At 43.5% G+C, this 20,372-nt stretch overlaps 2 protein-coding genes across 2 annotated transcripts in view; one reads left to right on the forward strand and one right to left on the reverse strand.

The window, feature by feature from the left end:
* CSGALNACT1 (chondroitin sulfate N-acetylgalactosaminyltransferase 1) overlaps nt 1-5,402 on the forward strand; it is a 14,932-nt gene extending 9,530 nt beyond the window's left edge. The window contains 5 exon segments of the mRNA XM_010172366.1: nt 1-73; nt 907-1,085; nt 1,481-1,575; nt 4,674-4,755; nt 5,119-5,402. The exon segment at nt 1-73 is cut by the window's left edge and continues 16 nt beyond it. Coding sequence (XP_010170668.1) covers nt 1-73; nt 907-1,085; nt 1,481-1,575; nt 4,674-4,755; nt 5,119-5,402 — 713 coding nt within the window.
* Nucleotides 5,403-11,002: 5,600 nt separating this feature from the next.
* SH2D4A (SH2 domain containing 4A) lies at nt 11,003-20,169 on the reverse strand. The gene is made up of 9 exons (XM_010172367.1): nt 19,948-20,169; nt 19,001-19,160; nt 18,313-18,472; nt 16,168-16,233; nt 15,623-15,761; nt 14,212-14,428; nt 13,696-13,826; nt 12,629-12,849; nt 11,003-11,095 (listed from the first exon to the last, which is right to left on the reverse strand). The coding sequence occupies exons 1-9, from the start codon at nt 20,120-20,122 to the stop codon at nt 11,003-11,005; spliced, it is 1,362 nt and encodes a 453-aa protein (XP_010170669.1). The 5' UTR covers nt 20,123-20,169.
* Nucleotides 20,170-20,372: the final 203 nt, after the last annotated feature.

The raw sequence follows: 20,372 nt of genomic DNA on the forward strand, positions 1-20,372 counted from the left end.
TTCACCTCACTGTAGTTTACTTTGGAAAAGAACAAATGAATGAAGTTAAATCAATACTTGAAAATACCTCCAAGTAAGTACCTGAATATCTGGTGTGTGCTGTTCATACACAGGGATTGTACCAGGAATTGGAGACTAGATAGCTGTCCAAACTCAGAGTTGTGCCAAAAAGTTCTGAACTGCATTGGAGAAAATGTCTTTCTTTCCTTTGCATCAGATAAATACGGTGTTACCCTGACAGTCCCATATCTGTGGTTTTGCAATCTTGGTTTCAGAACCACAAAGCAGATTTTACTGATTTTATGTCAGTGCAAGTGCAGCTTTTTTTTTTTTTGCTTTTTTTTTGCTTTTTTTTTTCACACTGGTAATTTCTTTAGTGCTTTTGAAAGTGGCTTTAACTGTTAAAACTGAAAGTTGACTTCCAAAGGCAGGTGCAGACAATCTCAGTAGAGCACACAGGAACTAAATGCTTTTGGCCAGGTCTGGTCTATTGTGTTTGGTTGCATAGCTCTATCTGGCAAGATCATGTGGCACTGTAGCCTTTTGTTATCATCTCCATGTGGGAAGAAGACCCTTGCATAGATACAGTAATATGAGCAAAGATATTTTATATTTGCCTACTAAAGAGATTTTTGTCCATCTAAGCCTCGTTGGGATTTTTGTGAGGTCTGCCCAAAGAATGTCTGTGACAGGAATGCTTATGGAGGAGTACACAGGTCAAGCTCTGAATGTAGACACAGTGGAAATCTCTTCAAGACTCAAAGAGGACATCTCTTCCCTCAAACTGCTCTCAGAGCTGTGATACTATGGATTTCTATGTTAATGAATTCATATTGGGTTCCTGCCTCCACTTATATCAAGAGCTGGAAGGAGAGGGTAAGTTACTGAATATTTTCCTTCTCCTAGGTCAGCCAACTTCAAGAACTTCACCTTCATCCAGTTGAATGAAGAATTTTCCAGAGGCAAAGGATTAGACATTGGTGCTCGATTTTGGAAAGGAAACAACGTTGTTCTCTTTTTTTGTGACGTGGACATATACTTCACAGCTGAATTCCTGAACTCCTGTAGACTGAACACGCAGCCAGGTACTGCTACTCATGAAGTGTATTGTCTTTCAACAGATTTTTACCTATTGTGTAGCAGCCTTCACTGGAATATTCTTGCCTTTGGATTTGTAATGAAACTGCTGTAAATCATTCTTGAAATTTAGAGAACTAATTAAGACATGTATAAATATTCCAATGCTGATTGGCTTTTGAAAGGTTATAACACTCCTGCTCCCACTGTGATTGAATCCTGTGCTTTCTGGAACAGGATGTTTTTGTTCATTGTATCTTCACATTCTTATGCAAAGAACATAGGCTTAGTCCAAAACTTGTGTGACTTTGTCTGGATTTGGTCTGGCCTGGACAGCATCTTGTAAGAGAGAGAAGTGTGTTTTATATACCATTTTAAAAAAATAACCCATTGTCATTTCCAGGGAAGAAGGTGTTTTATCCTGTTCTCTTCAGCCAGTATAACCCCAGTATAATTTATGGCCACCATGATTCCATCCCACCTTTAGAACAGCAGCTGGTAAGTATGTGTTTCTCTGAATGCATGCTTTTATTTGGACAAAGCATTTTTTAAAGGTGCATGTGCTCTTGGGTAGGATTTCCCTATTCCTTGTGCACAGTGACTACCACACAGACAAAATCAGCTACAGCAGTCAACTTACTGTGAGTTCTGCAGTTAAGTTTCACAGGGAAGTATCTTGGTACCATTTATTTTAACCCTTGTCTGATGTTTTATATATGGAACCTCAGAATTTAAACTCTATCTGCTTTTCTGACAGAAGATATTTTCTAATTAGCGAACAATTCCTCCATGGTGTGCTGTCTTGAGTGACAGCCCCTGATCTTGCTTTCATTTATTCCTTGCACTGAATAGTTTCTTTGCTTGCATCTTGAAGAGCTGGCACTTGTAAAAAGCATAGATATCCTTAGATGAGTCAGTGAAAGCAGAAATCCAGGGTCTGTCATAGTTATTCCCCCACTTATTTGAGCTCCTACAGTTTATGATTAAACTGCCTGCAAGTAGACAGTGTGGTTCTAAAGTGTAGTACGTTGACCCAGAGTCAAATGACATGCTTGGAGCTGGCCCTTCTGGCTTTAGTCTGGCACTGATATAATGCAGCATAACTCTACTGAATTCCATCTCACCTACTTATCTTTGGTGTGAGAACAAAACATTATTTTTAAAAACACTGCCAAAAGGCATACAATTAAAACATGTAGTTAAACCCAGGTGAATCTCTTTGGTGAGGAGGAAGCTGTTGTGAGGAAGAAGCAGAGCACAGAGAGGAGAGATTCACATGAATGCCAGTGGCAGAGATATTGCTTGACACTGCTGCAGATGCTACTCTCCATTCTCTTGTGCTCTGGCATTGCATTGTCTTGAAGCTAAGGGGGTGATAGAAGTGCTGGCTTTCCCTTTATGTACACCCTCCACTCTCACTACTCTCTCACAATCCGCTGCCCACTAGTGCTGGTGAGTGGCTGAATTTTCGAATTGCAGCATAAGCCAGCTATGCAGTTTCATTCAGCTCCTCTGGGTCAGGTACCAGCCTGCCACAGCTGCCTCTCTTACTGCCAGACACTGCACCTATCAGGGCTCATCCTGTCCCAGGCTGGACACTGTATCCAGAGCATCCCACCTTCTATTGTTGTTCTCAGTGGGTAAGAATTAGGGATGTTGTGAGCCCAGCAACAGTCACAGCTGAAAAAGATCACTAAGGTCTGAGTTCAGTCTTCTATCGTCACGACCCACACCTTGTGCAATCCCTCTAGAATACTGAAGGACGAGAGTTCGAAAAGTCCACCCAAAATATTTTAAAATATTTTTTTGTCTACTGCTCCCTGTGTTACCCAACAAGTAGTCAGGAAGTCTTTTACTGAAGAGTCTGGAAAATCCTTTCCATGTTTTTTTCTCAGAGGAAACTGTTTCTGATAATACCATAAGATTCATGTTAGCTCTTCTCTTTCTGATGAGATCCCATCAGGGATCCTCAGGCTTGTAAGCACTGTGCTTAGAAAATGAAATAGAGTTTAGCTCTCAAGCTAGCATGAATTCCACAAAGTACATTATCAGGATTGTGCAAATATTTATAGCTAATATTTGAATCATAAAATGTGATTCTTATGTCAGAAAAGCTTCTTCATTTAAAGAAGTACTGCCAATCCAATTTTTATGTAGATTTTTACATTTTCAGGCCACATTAGTTCCCAGGCATGAGGCCAGATCAGTGCCATTAAAACAAGACAGCATTAGCTCTCTGTCCTGGTACTTAAGCTGCTGAGAAAAAAAAAAAACCCTTCAGAAATCTTTGAAAGAATTTGATTTGTGCAGCAGCCACTTGCACTAATGGGAAATAATAATGCTAATGCATATGGGTAGCTTGTTGTAAGGACATCATTATGGAGATTTCTTGTTACAATGCAGACCTGACAGACAGAATCTTGTTCCTTTCAATTGGCTTCTGCAGTGGCTCGGCTTTTTCAAGGAAAGGAGAAATGAGAAAAGAAAGAGATTGCAACGTGTGCAGTAAAATAATAATAAAAAAAAAGCCATTGAAGTGACAAGGGTTAGGGACAAAAAGTGAAGGCATGAATGAGAAATCAGGAGAGATTCTTTTGGAAGAGAATTTTTTGGTGAAGGAAATGCTGGAATTTGTAAATCCAGAAATGGAAATTCTGTCTCCTCATCTTCTGTAACCTTGTTGCGAGTGAAGCCAAAATTTAAAAAAATAGCTGCTAAGGGGTAGGTTTGTAACTAAACCTTTAAGAGCGTGAAGCACTGCTAACTTACTTAGAGGATTTAAGTACCTGTCCCAGTCCCTTGAAACTCTTGGATGTCTCATCAGATTGGGTTAGGTCACTCACACATATGAATTATTACCTTAGGGATCTACACTTGGAGATCTGCTTTAGAAAATGACAGCCATGGTTTCTCACTGCTCTGATTTTCTACCTGTAATACATGTTTTCATGGTCCAGTAATGTAGACTGCACATTTATTATTAGAAAGGCTTTTATGGGATATATATTTACCACCTAACATTTCTGGACTTCAATTTTAGCTGGTTTTAGTAGTTCTGTAACAGAAAACTATTCTTACCACTTTCCTAACTTTTTTTCAAAATGAAGGTAATCAACAAGCTGTCAGTTGAGCGATCAGATTAGAACCACTGTTTTCTCCCAGAGCTCCTGTGGTCCATAATCCAGATGCCACCATCTGCTCTACGCAGAGTCTGGCTTCCCTGGTTTACCAGTATGTTTCTTATGTCAGATTGAATCCCACAGAAACTAATGATTTTGGAGGATGTTTTGCCTGCAAAGAAGCAAACTCCAGACAGTGATGTGACATCGCTCCACTTGGTCTGCAACAGGAGTGGAGCTAAACCTGATCCTTCCGGATCAGTGGGTTTATCCATGACAGTTAATGACACAGTTGTTTTTTGGGACAGAAACATGCAATGAATATCTACAAAAGCTAGCTCAGGATCAGCCATGGATTTACATGGGGAAAAATAAGAAGGCAGTTGCTCCTATTTCTGACCACATTCAGGGAGTTGTCTGCTGCTCACATTGAAAGCTTTTCTGTTCCCATATAAACATTCCTTTCCCTCCATGCAGGTTATTAAAAAAGAAACTGGATTTTGGAGAGACTTTGGTTTTGGGATGACTTGCCAGTACAGATCTGATTTTATCAACATAGGTAAGAAAAATACACTCCTATATATCTGCCTTTTTACTGAAACATAGAAAATTGTGATCAACTTCCCTTTCCTTGGCCAGTGTGTCTGTGCCTCTAATTTGCAGCAATGTTCTAGTTAGATGTTTAGACTATTCCTAGGTGCCATAGAGGTTACTGGAATCTAAGCACCGCTCAGTACAAATAAAGCAGTTTTGTCTGACAGTGAAAGATTCGAAGCTAAGAAATTTGAACACTTTGATGTTGGCGGAAAGTGCGGCTGTTTTAAAGGGCTGGCTGGAGCCAGAGAACAGCTGAAGTGCAATTAATGGCATTGAGTTTGCTAGTATATATTTCTAGTTTTATTTTGGATTTTGTTTGTGTCAGGTGGCTTTGATCTGGACATTAAAGGCTGGGGTGGTGAAGATGTACATCTGTACCGCAAATACCTTCATAGCAACCTCATCGTCATCCGAACGCCTGTCAGGGGTCTCTTCCATCTGTGGCATGAAAAGCAATGCCCAGATGAGCTGACCCCAGAGCAGTACAAAATGTGCATGCAGTCCAAGGCCATGAATGAGGCTTCTCACGGCCAGCTCGGGATGCTTGTTTTCAAGCAAGAGATTGAGACACATCTGCACAGACAGAAACTGCACACTAAGAAGACATGAAGCCAGAAAGGGAGGCAAAAAACCTCTGAATTGGACCATAGGGTGTTTTGGAAAAGAGCTGCTAACAAGAAAAGACGAGACTGAAAGAAGATGAATATTCCAGCAGGGTGGCAGCAAAAGAAGATGAGGGAAAGTGCTTGTCCTCTCTTCTTCTGTTTTTTAACTAATAGGGCTTTTAAGTACTCCATTAGCCTGACTGTTCAGCACTTGCTTCTGGGGGAGACTTGAACACTTGATGAGATCCAAGGTCATGGAGTGGAGACAACGAACATTGCATAAATGCCAGTGTGGTATTCACAATAACAAACGGATGTGCTCTTCCACTGAAATGTTTGTAAGATGTGTACAGTTATTTAAAGGATTGACCCTTTTGTGGGCCAATAATTATGAGTTATTTTCTACATCTAACCTGACATATCTCAAAAGGGCTATTTTTGACTAAGTACAGAGCTCCTGCTCTGAGAAGGACATCTGATTGTTAACGATGGTTAAGCTGGAGTGACCAAAAATCTTTTTCCCTTAAGGGGCCAGGGGACAGCAGCAGTGCTCTAACAGGGTATTCTTGGTTCGTTCAGAGACAAGAGGCATCTCAGAAAGTGCTTTCTAAAATTCAGAAAGAGAAAGCCCTACTGGTCCAGTGTGGTGTTTCAAAAATGCTGGAGGGTAGTGTTTGTTCTCTTCTGTGGACAGTGAACCAAAAGCAATGAGCCATGTCTGTATCACATGAATCAGATGGTGTATTTCTGCTTTAGGTATCTCAAGATTTATTTTTAAATGAAGTTGATTTGACTTGGGAATTATTTTTTCATACTTCAGGTTTTCTACTTCTAGCCTTACTAGGAAATAGTACCACCTTCCAATACTTGGAAAATGCTCTGCAAATCTGTGTTTCCTGTGTATGGGACCTGAGTTCAGATAAATGAAGTTAACTTTCTATACAACGTGGGTGCTGGAAGGCAGCAGCTTTACCATTCTGAAGAAAAGGAAATACATATCAACTTGCAGTACTGATTTAGCAGGAGGCTTTAAACTCTGAATCGCAGATACCAAAATTGATGAATGTTTTCTGATTTTATACCAAAGTATTCCTTCTAAACCAAATATAGAATCTTGCCCAGGGCACAGCAAGCTTTTTGTAATTAACAAAATAAATTTTTGTGATGGATTACTGGACCCTGCAAATTCTCTTAAGGTAATTATAGATGGATCCTAAAAATTAGTCTCCTTCTTAAGAGATGTTTTTTTCAATTGCCTAAAACTGTTCACAGCATGAGTTACTGCTCTTATAAAACATTTTATTTTAATACTGACTGCTGTTTATCATTTTAATACATAGTAGCCAACAAAACCTCCATGGGCTTGGAAATCTCATTTGTTTACCTAAATGCTGTTTCTCAAAACCGTCTCTTTATTTTATAGCTTCAGATTAATTCAAAGCAGCCTGAAATCAGATTCTAATTTGGTTTTTGGCTTGTAAAAGCTGGGGGAAGAAATATGCAGGCAGCACTGAACAATTAATAAAATACTGTTTGTTGTGCCACTATGCGGCAGGAAAAGCAGTTATGAACCTCTTTTGAAAGCATTTCATGCAGAATCATGGGTTAGAAGGGACCTTAAAGACCATCTAGTTCTGACCCCTCGCCATGAGCAGAGACACCTTCCACTAGATCAGGTTGCTCAAAGCCTCATCCAACCTGGCCTTGAACACTTCCAGTGAGGGGGCATCCACAACTTCTCTGGGCAACCTGTTCCAGTGTCTCACCACCCTCACAGGAAAGAATTTCTTCCTAATGTCTAATCTACACCTGCCTTCTTCCAGTTTGAAGCCATTTCCCCTCATTCCATCACCACCTGCCCTTGTAAAAAGTCCCTCCCCAGCTTTCTTGCAGGTCCCCTTCAGGTATTGGAAGGCTGCTATAAGGTCTTCCGAGAGCCTTCTCTTCTCCAGAATCTGCAAACAGAGACCATGCTACCGTAAGTACCTTTTCCCTCGACACATGTTTACACATGTTTGTCTGGTGTTGGATGCAAATGATCCGCATTGCACTTCCCTTGAAAAATCAACAAATGTCCAAAACCACTGCAAAAGTACAAAAAGAATGGAAACCCTGTATGCTTAAAAAGCCCAACCCCTTACCATAAAAACTTCAGCAATAACTCGAGTAGGTCCTCCAAATAACTTTTTTGTTCTGAGAATACATGATAATATGTTGATAAATGGCTTTGTTTTGATGCAGTAACTTTAGAAATATTATGCAATTGGAGGAGACAGGCATGGCTTGTTGAATGCATATGAGAGCTATGGTAACTGAGCTTCTCCAAGGTGGTAGTTGTTCCTACAGTCCCACTTAACCCTAATTTGAAACTGGGTGATGTATATTATGAAGGTTTCAATAATCATAACCTGCCTGAAGCCTCACCTTAGCTATTTCCATGATGTTTTTTCATTATCTTCCCTTAGGTTTCCCTAAGCCCTCAGCAACTTAATGTGACTTTGAGGTTGGCCACACTTGTAGAACAGAGCTAGACCAGATGGTCTCCAGAGGTTCCTTCGAACCTATATTAGTCTCTAATTCTAAGCACTGGACACCCGTGAATTCAACACTGTTACTTTGGGTACCTCAGCAAGCACATCATCCAGCCCCTGTCAGAGTTTCAAAAGTTATGTTTTTAAATCGCATGTTTGTGATTCTCTTGCCCGTCCTTTTCCACAGAGATGCTGTTCCTCTTGCCAGGAATAATACTGTCTATGCAGTTCCTGTTCCTTGGCTGCAGAAGCCAGTTTGGCAAGAGGTGAGATTGAATCCATGATGGAGAGAGCCAGCCTGCAGTCATTGGCCACCTCAGTGTTGTGCAGGGGAATCTAATCACAGCAGAAATCTGGCAGAGCTCTCTTAAAGGTGAAGACTGCACTGATGAAGAGGTGAAGAACAACATGAGAAAGGGAAGCTGCTGTTACCTACGTTTCTGTGAGCCAAGTGGAGCTCTAACAGGTCTTCCAGACCAGTTAGAAAAGGATGAAATCCAAAGAGAGCAGCCAACAGAACCATAGCTTTTGCCAGGCAGCTCCCTACCTTCCTTGTCCCAGAAACAGCTTGTGATCTTTCTCAGAAGGGCAACTGGCTGAATCTTAGTTGAGGAGAGAACAGAGACGACTCTGTGTAGATGGGGAGGCCATATGGGGACTCCTTGCATTAATTTTTTATGACTGTTGCGTGCTCTGGCTAAAGCCATAGAGGCATGGGGCAAAACAAGCTGTGATATCTTTCCAGGTGTCATGATCTCTCCAGAAAGCCATTTTCAAATGTGACTACTGTTGTAATCCCTGTGCAGCATCCCCTGAAGAAAGAAAGATTCTACAGAGAAACTCCCCAAAACAAGCCAGCACCCTTAATTGCTGACCACTGCAAATCATCCTTGCTCCATAGACTTTCAGGGTAACTAGATTTCAGAGCAATAGAAGAAGCAGTTGGGGGCATCTTGAGGGCATCTGTTCCAGTAAGGATACTGCCTTTGCAGTCAGTGCAGTAATCTAAATATGTAGGTATAAAACTTCAGGTTTCTTCCCTCACAGTAGACAAGTGAAACTGTGAGTCTTATAAAAGCTGAGGCCTGATTCTCAGACACATGGGCTAGATGGGCCACATTGATAGTGGCTTTCCCTGGGCTCTACTGAGCCAACATTTGCAAATAAGTAGTTATAATATAAAAGTATGTGAAGCTACAAGTCCACTAGTCAGCAGGTCAAACCCTGAGGAGTTCCACTATAGATCTTAAATTAAAATTGATTATGTCCTGATCATGTCCTGCAGGCCTACTGTGTCCATGCCAGATCAGCCTGCACCTAATTTCTGCAAGTTAACACCCTGCCTCTAAAACTACCTTTTTAAAGGAGGCTTTGTCCTGTCTTTACCAGCCCATAGGTATACAAAACACTTTGTGATTTGTCTCCAGCAGGAAACAGCTATGACATGTTCCTCACCTAAGAACAGATGCTAACTTTTCTCTAGGATCTCTGAATGACCTTTCATTTTGGCCATATTTTTCAAAAGAAAGCTCATGAAAAGGGAAGGAGGGATCTTCCCCTACAAATAACCTAGCACCCCCTCTCATGGTTGATGCAGGTTACGTTGAAAATATCTCTTTGATACATGCGATATAGTGCTCAAGAAGCTCCATAAGTCATTCGCCCTGCCAGAGTGTTGTTCTTTTCAGAATCTCTCTTTACATTAAGATTTGATCTGTAGCAAGTTAAACCTGCTGTAACTGAAGTGTAGTTATCCCCTCTTTCCTTGTATGGAAACCACTTATCAGCATAGTTGTGAATTTTAAGACCAGATGATTACAACAATTTCTATTAATCTGTATTCTGCAAAACCCAGATCAATATAAGACTGAAATTTTTGACTGCTTCCTCAAGTTGAGCAGAGGAATCCAACAGAAGGAAGGGAACAAGTGAACTGCTGAGACAAGATCGACTCTTGTTCACTATTTGAGGATAGCATCCCTAAAAAAATGATATTAGCAGATTTGTACCACAACCCTCAGCTGTACAGTTTGTCACATGCAACAACATGAAGGAATCTGGGTGAGGATTAATCTGTTATGTGATTGTCCAGCCTCTCCCCCAATATTCTGAGTTATGTGTTTCAAGAGCAGTGTAACAGATTGAAACAGAGACCGTTACATTGAAAGAACAAGTTCTATGTTAAAGTTTATACCAGAGGCATCTCAGTAATCTGGACACAACTTGCAATAAATAGCTCCACTTTGGAAAATAGCATTCTTTACTGGCAAACAGTCTTCTGTAAACTGTACTAATACTGATACAGGTGCTGCTTCTTACATTTTTTAGGCTCTGTGCATGTGGTAATCTTTCATACAAATTCCTTCTCCTTTCTCTTTCAAAAGGTTAATCCCTTTCTATGCAGTAAGGTCAGTGTGGGATTTAAATACAGGTTAAAAGAATGATGATCTATATTCAGAGGCTAAAGGAGTTAAAAAACTGCACTTTTCACGAAAATCCCTCTTCACAGAGAACACCTTTCACTGAAAGGCACTGAGGGTTTGCTTGGATGTTTAGCTTGAACATCCTTGAATCCAAGGGCACAGCATTTTACAAGATTAAGCTTCACATTATGCAAATTACTACATCAAGACCAATTCACCTCTCCAAGTTGCTTCGTGCCTTCAGGAAGCTATGATCTCCTTCAACTGTTGATACTAATCTATTTCCCAGATGGCACACAACCTTGCATTCAAGAACAAAAGGCAGCTCGAATACAGAAGTCTCCCAGGAAATCTGCAAAAACCCACTGAAAATATGCAGCAGTATCTCCACGTTCAACTGCTTACTTCATCACCTTGTTCATTGCGCAGGATACATCCAGGTGCTTTGCAGCTTGCTGGGCCGATGCATCCTTTTTTAAACTCAGTTAATAGACAAGCCCACAGCAGTGCTCATCCTCCCACGGCTTTGTTGTGAAGGATATAAAACAGAGGCACTTCTGGCAACCATTTCAGGTAGACATCAGCAGCTCTAGTTCAAAGTTCAGTCTTTGTTAATACAAGCAAGGGGCTGCACAGCAAAGCCGAGAGATTCACTCAAAGAGAGAGGTGTAATCTGGTTCTTGGTCCTCTTGGCCACATGGGTAAAGCAACAGCTCCTTCCCCAAGGAAGTGATGGGCTCGTCCTGTTGATATAGAATATGATTAAACATCACCTTTCAAACAGACCCTACCTATCACAACGTCACAGGGTGGACAGCAGTCTCCTTGCCTCTGTTACAGGGTGGATTTGCTCATCCTTTCGTGTGATACAGCTCAGTGCCCTAGGGAACTCAGGGAAGGACCCACATGGCTGACCTCTGTCTTCATAAAGCAATGTCTGTGCTCAGTGCAGTAACCCAGTGACACGACTCTGGCAGTTCTCACAAAGAGCTGTGCTTGTCTTGTGGGCAGCTGCAGCTCCTATGGTGTGAAATGCTGCCCTGCCTAGAAAGTGCCGGAGCAAGGACTGTGCAGCATGCAGGTAAGCACGATGGGGTGGCTGTGGACTGTGCTCCTGGCTGCATTCGTGGGAGGGACAAGGGTGGATCCTGGAGTGAGTACATGCCCTCTGCTCAGGCAAGCCCCATTCTAACAAGGGAATTCCCTGATAGCACAGTCTCTGCTTCCCATCTTGTTTTCCACCCTAGCATAAGATGCATGGTGGGAACTTGCCTTCTTTCATGGTCATTCAATGAATGATAAGCAGAACCCACTAGAGCACTTCAGCAGAGTGGGTTCACCCTGCTCACATCTGCTGTAGTGCAGCGGGTCTGTGGGACTCTTTGTAGACTGTGAGCATGGCTCTATCTTTAATAGAGATATGGACAGCCAGGCTTTAAAACCTCAGGCTCTGGTACCAATAGCTGTATAGCTCCTGCTTTTAACAATGTCAGCCTAAACTGGGGAACTCATGCAAGAAGCGAGTTCAGGTAGCCCAAGTAGATCTCCATATGGCAAATGAATTTAGCTATTTTCCTCATGTTCAATTTTGTTTAGCCATGTCTGTATTAGGCTAGGCACTTATTTAAAAGAAACGCAGATTTTAAGTGAACCTTTAGGCAAAATGATTGTCCTGTCCCTGGGCAGATCTTACAGTAAAGGCATGAACAATCTGGTCCTCCTCAGAGCCCATGTAACTGCAGTCGGTGCTAGTAAACATTGCTGCTGTGGTGGCAAGAACCTGCCAACCTTCTTCCTTCCTTTCTATTTTTTATCTTTGCTGAGTATCACACCTCACCTGCTTTTAGATTATAAAGATACCTTGTTCTCTTTCATGCTGAAGCTGGAGGCAAGCAGGATTTTCTGCTTACCCAACTTGCTGGGACCCCATAACAACAGAGACAATAAAAAAAAGGAGTCTGCACAAGTATGCTGCCAACTCTTGCCTTATCAGCATTTCCAGTAAATAGCGTGTAAGTAACTTGAGTCCTGTGTGCAAGGTGTTCTTCGCACTTGAGGGGGAGTGAGTCAGGTCTAAGATGTTTGAGATATGTTAGGTCTCCTGAGATGTAGTCATCAGACCATCATACTCTTCTGGAGCAGCACACAGGATACCTAACAGCAGCTAAAATGGGTCTAGTTATCTACTTCAAAACAACTGAATACATTCTTTCTTATTTTGAAGTGCCCTGAGGCAATTAAAGAAACAGTTAATGAATGCAAGGCTAGATGTTCACCTTGTGGTAGTCTACAAGGTCAGCCAGTGTTGAATGTTGTAGCTGGTCCACTCCCAGGAAGCTGTACGAATCGCTGGAGGCATCAATGAGGAAGTGTTTAAATCCTTCCAGAGATCGATAGGAGAGCACGTAGCCTTTTATCTTCTCACTAACTCGGACCAGAAAACTCCCTGGCACTGTTTTATTCAGAAGCTCCTCTGCTTTCTTAGAGGTTAGGATACCTGTTCAAAACCAAAACACAAAACTGAAGGGAGAAAAGCATTTGTGCAGAACTGGATGGAACAGTTTTCACAAGAAAATTGCTTTATTGCTCTAAAACTGGTCCACGGCACTTCTATCCCTTGCATTGTTTTCTTGCCCAGTAACCCAGGAAGAGCAGTACTTGTATTGCCAGTAACAGACCACGGCCACGTGCTAACTGTACTTTATGTTGACTCTTCCAGACTCCCCCAACCATGAATGATAAATGTGCAGGGCTCAAAGGGACAGTTTCTGTGTCCTGAGAGGGAATGGCATTGCAGTGTGTTGTACGTTGATTCCATTACAGCAGGGCTGTGCAGACAGTGATCGGAGGTCCTGTCAGAAAGCCACGCAAGCATGGAAAGCGCAGGTACAGGAGGACAACGCTTCTGTTGCTGCAGTCTCGAATTGAAGGGCTTTCCAGTGCAAGGGACATGGATGGGATCATGATGACCCATTAGAAATGAGATGTAAAGGTGAGGGATAATGAGCACATATGGAGGGATAATGACCTGGGGCCAAGGATGAGTGGGATGAGGTGCGCCTAGATCTCTCTCACCCTGGGCCAAACAATTACCAGGGGGACCATGCATCCTGTACAGGGAGGCAGAGCTGGCACAGGGCATTTTGAAGGTCTGGCCTCTGTTCTAACACTTAGCTTGCCCTTTGTCATAATGCTAAAGGAATTTAAACTACATTCAAAGATATTTAAAATGGAAAACCTAGCCACCTTTGAAAAGCTCCTGGGCCCAGCCTGTGGCAGTAGCCATGTTAGCAGAATCAACTCATTAAAGGGTCAGGTTGGGGCAGAAATACTCAGGACTCACCGTGGAACCAAGGCGCTATTGTGTCTGTGGTTTTCTGATAGCCAGCTCGGAGAGGGAATTGCTCCTCTTTGAACCACTTGATGATGCTTTCTTCAGTGGAATTGGAGATTGTCCTCTGGATTCCCTCTTTTCTGTTAGAAAAGACCATCAAGTTTAAACAGCAGCTTTTGAGTCCTTGGCAGGACTTGTTCAGCATGTTAAGAACAGCCCTAAACAGAAGGTTTACACTAGTGCAGCTGTCAGCAATATTATATGGTTTCAGTGGACACATAGCATAGAGGATGTATGCACTCTAGGCTTTGGACACTCCACTAAATAAACCTGTTACCCTCCAGGGCTGAACAAATAAGCCTCATCACACCCTAGGCGGGAATACAGCCTAGGCTCTGTATTTTTCCCTGTGGGGTGTCTCCGCCACCTGAGGAGAAGAGCTAACCATTCCCATCTCAACCATCCCATGCTAGAGCAGAAGAATCTCTCCCTTCTCCGCTCCACAGTGCAAAGGGGTTTCCTTACCTCATCACTCTCCCGTCTGCCATCGCAGGAGGTAGAAGTTTAGGCTTGGGGGGGAGAGGCGGATACTGGAGCGGTCGCCGATCTCCTGCTGTGGCACCCTTGGAAATATCTGCCTGCTTCCCTCTGTGGATGCCCTGCAGTGAAAGCCTCCTGTAGTCATCCCTGGCTTGCCGTGCAAGGGAGCGTCTCTTCTCATCTGCTGCTTTGGATTTCCGCACTGGAACAAAAAAGGAGTCCTATAGGAGTGGACAAGCAGGCAAGTTTTAAGCCTGTTGCCCTTTGGCCATCTTTCTGCTTGATGAAGTGGAAGAAGAACCCATTTCACAAGGTGGAAGATGCACTTAATTGTGAGAACACTTGCCAAATGTCTCCCATCACTTTTGAGCATATGCTACTTAACAGGGTCCAGTTTTTATTCCTTTAAGAGATTAAAAATCTAGGTTCTTTCTGGGCACCTGGTCCCTTTGTACTTATAGACTATTTGGTTTTGTTTCGGACTCCTGGTTCAGCCACAGATTTCTGTAGTGCTTTTCATGTGAAATGGTGGGAGGGAGAGGGCATACGAAAGAAAGCTGCCGAAATTACCCCAAATTGATCACTTCTTGAGGGTGGAAGGGAGTCTTGCTGAAACTGCTACAGAAAGTGGAGAACTTGACTGGGTGTTTTTTTTTTTTGCTGTGGAACTGTCTTGATTGTCTAGGTCCAGCTCATCCTGGAGTTTGTAGGAGTAATCAGCTCTCCAGTCAGGCTGAATTAGGCTAGATCTTTCCTTGCTTTTGTAATCAGCTTCAGATTTATTTATTTTTTTATCAGTAAGAAAAATAAAACCCCTGGCTTGAAGTGGAAACAACTGGTAGTACAGCATTGCCATCTACTGAGCAGCAAGGGTGGAACTGGGAAAAAAAATGCATCAGGTTCTCCATCAGGAAGTATTTGGCAGCAGTGAAGGATGCTACTGCAAATCTCATACGGTTTGGCATTTTCCTTCCTATTGCTGGGATTCATTACATGAGATGCTGGGATAGTGCTTGGATGATGGGGAAGCACTTTCTAGTTAGTCCCTGTTACCTGTTATCCTCGTCCTCAAGAGCAATGGTTACTGCAAAGTCCTACAAAAGGCCAGCTCTAGTTTAAAATTAGTTATCCTGGCTATACACATGTGGTTCATATTTGTTGCTTATTTTAACACAGTATCTGTAGGAAAAACTTTCCATTTCCCTGCCTGGCTGTCCTCTCAATGCTGTGTGGACTCAGCAATATTTCTGATAACGCAGCACTGTATTTCTTGGCAGCACTCTCCACCCACCAACTAATGATTCAGTTCCGGTGTGGCAGGAGAAGGGTTGAGATGACCCCCCAGAGCCCTGGGATTCCTCAAGCCCCATAGGAAAAGGTTATCCTAAAATCTTACGGGATTCCTGCCATTCAGGCTCATTTTCATCCGATTTCTGCAGTGTCCTCTGGCTCTCCGAGCTGGGGTAGCTCTGTGGTATTGCTTCCTGGGGCGCTGTGGTCTCTTCTCCTGAGTTTCTCCTCTGTGCTTCTTTCATCTGTGAAAGAAACAGTATGCTCAGCTTTGTCCCAGCTAGTTTTAACCCTGCATTTTAGATAGCTTTGAAATACTGGGAACTCCTTTATTGTGAATCCCTCCGATTTCAACAACAGACAGGCCCTCTCTCTTTACTGCAGGTGGCAACAAAGGAAGTAAGGGAAAACAGTCTATCAAAAATCATCAGGAGCATCTCCCTGTGCTGCTCCCCAGTCTGCCAGCCTGGCCTAATTGGTATCATCTCCACATCATCATCCTGTACATGAGGAGCATGGCAATGCTGGATAAAACTGCTCTGAGAGGTGAGGATGTTCTTGGGTCAGATGAGGCTCTAAGGCTGACTGGAACTTTAGGATAAAGTCTGGACCCCATTCAATGTGTTAGGAGCATCCCAGGTTGCCACCTACCTGTTGGAAGGCATGCTTCCTCATGTGGCAGTCTGCCAGCATCTGGTGAACATCTCTGCTTTCCTTCTGGGCAGAGGAAAAGAATGGTGAGAAACAAATGTGGTATTAGGACATTTGCTTTTTTTTGGAGCAATAGGTGTCTAATGCAGAAGCAGTGATGTGACATTTATGTCAACAAATTTTGTCAGCCTTCTCTGACTAACATTTTTTTTTTCATCATATTAGGCCTAGCAGACTACAGGGGGAGATCTCATAGGTGTCAGGATTGTCAAAAGCACACGTAGATTTGCTAAGCCATGCCCCCACGTGCTCCCAGGGAGCAGTCCCTTCCCTCCCTCCCTCTAAAGCAAGCCCCAGCAGAACTTGCCGTCTGTCCGCAGCGGTACCTGCCTGCGCTTGCTTGCTGCTGTGGCTGGGCTGCTGCGAACCCCTGCTCGTCAAACTGACCCAACGAGCTGCGTATCTCATGCTCGCTCTTCCCTGCAAACCAGTCTAGCCACCCTGGCAGCAGTCACTAGCTGAGACCTGCCCTTGAAGATGAACAGTTAGACTTGTCTTTGAGCAAACACCCACCCGCCTCCCCGTTGGACCCAGACTGCCTCCCACAGCAGTGCGTAACGAGTTAACTGCACTATGCTGCTTACCAAGGACACGCTTTGTTTTATCTCCATCACCTACTTGGCTAATATTTAATATTAAAATGGCTTTCCAATTTCCTTCTCCTTGATGAGAAACTAGGAACTCCAAATGTGTGTGAAGCAGCTTGTTTTCTTAGATCAGCCCCCAGTTTTATGCAGCAGAGAAAGCACAATGTCTGGATCCCTCAGATTAGATGGGAACTAGATCCTGGAGGAAGCACTTTAATGAGGGAGGTGAGAAAAAGCCCCTCTCCAGGCCTAGAAAATGCAACAGGGGTCTTTGGTTTGGATCCCTCCTTCTAATAGTAAAAGCCTCAGAAACTTGGGAAAATTAATAGTATAACAACAGAAAACAAAAGTAAAATATACAAACCCCCTCTATTTCCATGTGCAAGACTTTAGATTTTTTTTTTGGTGGTGGTGGGATTTTTGGTTTGAAGTCTTTCTTGCCTTTTTTTTTTTCTTTTTCAACTGTGACTAATAGCTGTCTGAAAAGAAAAAAAAATATCTCCCACATAGTTGCTCAACTTCAGCAAACAGTGCTAGGAAAAACCCCGTGTGACTCAGGCTTTTGATAAAGGAGAGAGCCGCTCAAAATTCCCTTCAGTATTTTGGTAGCAGTGGGAGAGGCGCTTTGCCAAAACCCAACCTTCAGCAATCATGCTTTTTATACTGAAATACAGAGTGGCTGTATAATAAAAGAATATACATTCATAAAAGTTAGCAGCAAAAGGCTGAATGAAAACTCTGCTGAATGAGATTGGACTTCTCCCATTAAATTGGCAGGATGTTCTGTTCCTTCTATTCAACTTTGGTTGCATGGGTAGTTAATTTAACTCATCTTTTTCTCAGTTCTCTGCAAATGGCTTTTTTTAGACAGTTAAAAAGAATAAATTTATTTATTGCTGGAGAAAAATATTTCTGTAATGAAACACCACAGCAAAGCAAACACTGTAGTTACTGCATTTGGAGTTGTCCTGTGCCATCAAGGTCATAAGTTATTTTCTAACTATTTCAGAAGTCTGGGGGGAAAAAAAAAATTTAAAAAGGGAAGAACCTAAAAGATGCGTGTCAGAGGATGCTGGTAAAATTATCTTCATCTTTTCTTTTATACAAATAGATGATTTGTCTGAGGGCTGTGGCCTTGCATGTAGAGATCCTGGGATAGCTTCCCCAGTCTTGCCTCAAGCCATCTAAACTAGCCTCAGAGCAGAAGGGAAGTGCTGCGACCCTTGTTTTCCCATGGAGAATGGAAGCAAAGGAATCCAAAGTAACTTATCCGTTGGTACAGAGCAGATCTATCCCAGTTGAGAACAGCATTTGGACCTCCCAAGTTCTAAGGAAGGATGTAACAGCATGGCTTCTTCTGACTACAGAGGAAAAGCCTCAATAGTTAGCTGTCTTCTTTTCTTCTTCAAATTTCTATTTACAGCAACCAGGATTTGCTGCACTTCCTAGAGCTCAAAGCACGTGTTTCTGATAGTTGGAGAAAAGGGGGGGAAACTACCTTTGTGAGCTCCTGGCTTTTCCCTGTTGTAGCAGCAGCAGTTTTTCTCGCACCTTCCTTCTTTTCCTCCAGGGTGCTTTTTTTATTCCTGTGAAGATCTGTCTCACCCAAGACTCCTGGATGTGGATTTAGAGACCGTGTTACAGAAGAGTCAGTCTCTCTGAAATGCAAGAGAGGGAAGACTTAGGAACCTGAGGGAGCCACTTTCTGCTCTCTGAGCATCTTGTGAAGAAGCTGCACGTGAGCAGAGCGGTGCGATGATGAAGCAATGTGTGTGCAGGCAGCTACCGTATCTCCAAATCAGGTAGGTGGAATAATTCAATTAATGACTGGTGGTGAGTAACTGTCGTCCTGCTGTACACAGGCACCTGTCTGTGAATCAGTGCAATCCGCAATCATCACCTGCTGCAATGACAGAGTTTGCATTTCCTGTGGTCTGCAGAGGTTCCCGCACAGGAACCGTATCACAGGAGGCTCCATGAGCCGGGGCAAGCCTCAGGCTGCAGCTGGTCTCTGCCAGCATCGTGTCTACTCACAAAAAGCTAACCTTTGCCTGCACCTTTTGCCTGCAAGTCAAGTGTGATGTGGTAATCACAGCCCCTGCAGAGAAAACTCCAGCCTCTGGGTCCCTAGAAGTGCCTTCGCCTCTGTGTCTGCCCACCGAGTCCTCCAGCTGAAGAGTGCTTACCTGCCCTCCTTGCCTTGCTCTCTCGCTAACCGCTTTGCCCTTTGTGCCTGGATCTCTTCACAGATGGCCGCGTAGGATTTGTCTGAAGGATGCTCGCCCATCACCCAGACCCAGACATCATTGTCAGCACCAAGCTTCCACGTCACCGACTTCCCGTTGGCTGGAAAAGAAGCAGCTCTTTGGCAAACACTGTTTGCTCAGGGTCTCCATGCAGGGCCTGTGGCCCTCCTGCTGTGCCCTCACTGCTGCTGCTGATGGTACAGCCCCTCCAACAGCTGCTGGAAGTGGGGAAAGCTCCGCTGGGATGCAGTGCACACCTCCCATTTTGTTTCAAGATATTGAATCCAGGTCAGTGAAGGAGGTATTTCTGAGTCTGGGGGCAAGGGAGAAGACTCACCACTGTTTCCTTTCTTGCTTTAATTCCTTGCCACTGCCCTCCCCAGACTGTGTGAGGGTGAACTACCTGCAAACAGAGCATGTGGCAGAGAGCTGGGAGAAGAGCACTATCTTCCCAGCAGCCAGCACGCTGTGTAATCCCGGAAAGGGGACTGCAGGTCTAAAGGCACAACAGGAACTCCCCTGCAGATCTGGTGCCCCAGGACAGACATTCAAGTCCATGGTTACTTTATAGACAGATTCGAGGCCCCATTTAGTGGGCAACTTAATGAGATGCATCTCCTGGGGGCAAGTAAGCCCTGTCTTCCCAGCCAGGGCAGTTGAGCAATTTGGCCAAGGACAGGCTGTCTGGGCCAGGGAGTAAAACCATTGCATGCCCAGCCAAAACTACCCCATCACAGGTGGATTTAGTTATGGTTTGGAAATATGATTGTGATATGCCCTTGAGAGAAGAAATTACTCTAAGGACATGTTACCTCCTATTTCTAGGGAGCAGTTGTCTTGTCCAGATCGGTGCCAGAGGGGGAAGCAGCCGGCAGGCGGAGACTTACCTTTTCTTGGCAGTGGCTTCTTTGCTGAAGCCTTTTCCGCAGCAGCTTCTCTTTCCTTCCACCGTCTGATCTGCTCCTGCCTCATCTTGAAGAAGAGGATCTGCTTCTGCTCCTCGCTGAGTTCTGCCAGCAGGTCAGGATCGATGTACATGTCTGATAATATCTGTTTCAGCATGGCTGCAGGTTTCAGTTACACACGGTTGTGGTGATGATCTCCAGGGATCAGATCCTCTTCCTGGCTCCAACAAGAGTCCCTCCCCGCCTGAGCCTAGAGCCGGAATGCAGGCGTGCCAGAATAATTATACTCTGTTTTTTTTTTTTTGTTTTTTCTTTTTAGCTCAGACTTCCTGCACAGACCAAAAAAGTAAATAAGTAGCTTAAAACCTGCTGTTAAGATTCCTTGAAGTAAGAGGTGAACCCAGCTC

The sequence above is a fragment of the Antrostomus carolinensis genome, unplaced genomic scaffold (genome assembly GCF_000700745.2).
Source record: "Antrostomus carolinensis isolate BGI_N321 unplaced genomic scaffold, ASM70074v2 scaffold41557, whole genome shotgun sequence".
NCBI lineage: Eukaryota > Metazoa > Chordata > Aves > Caprimulgiformes > Caprimulgidae > Antrostomus > Antrostomus carolinensis.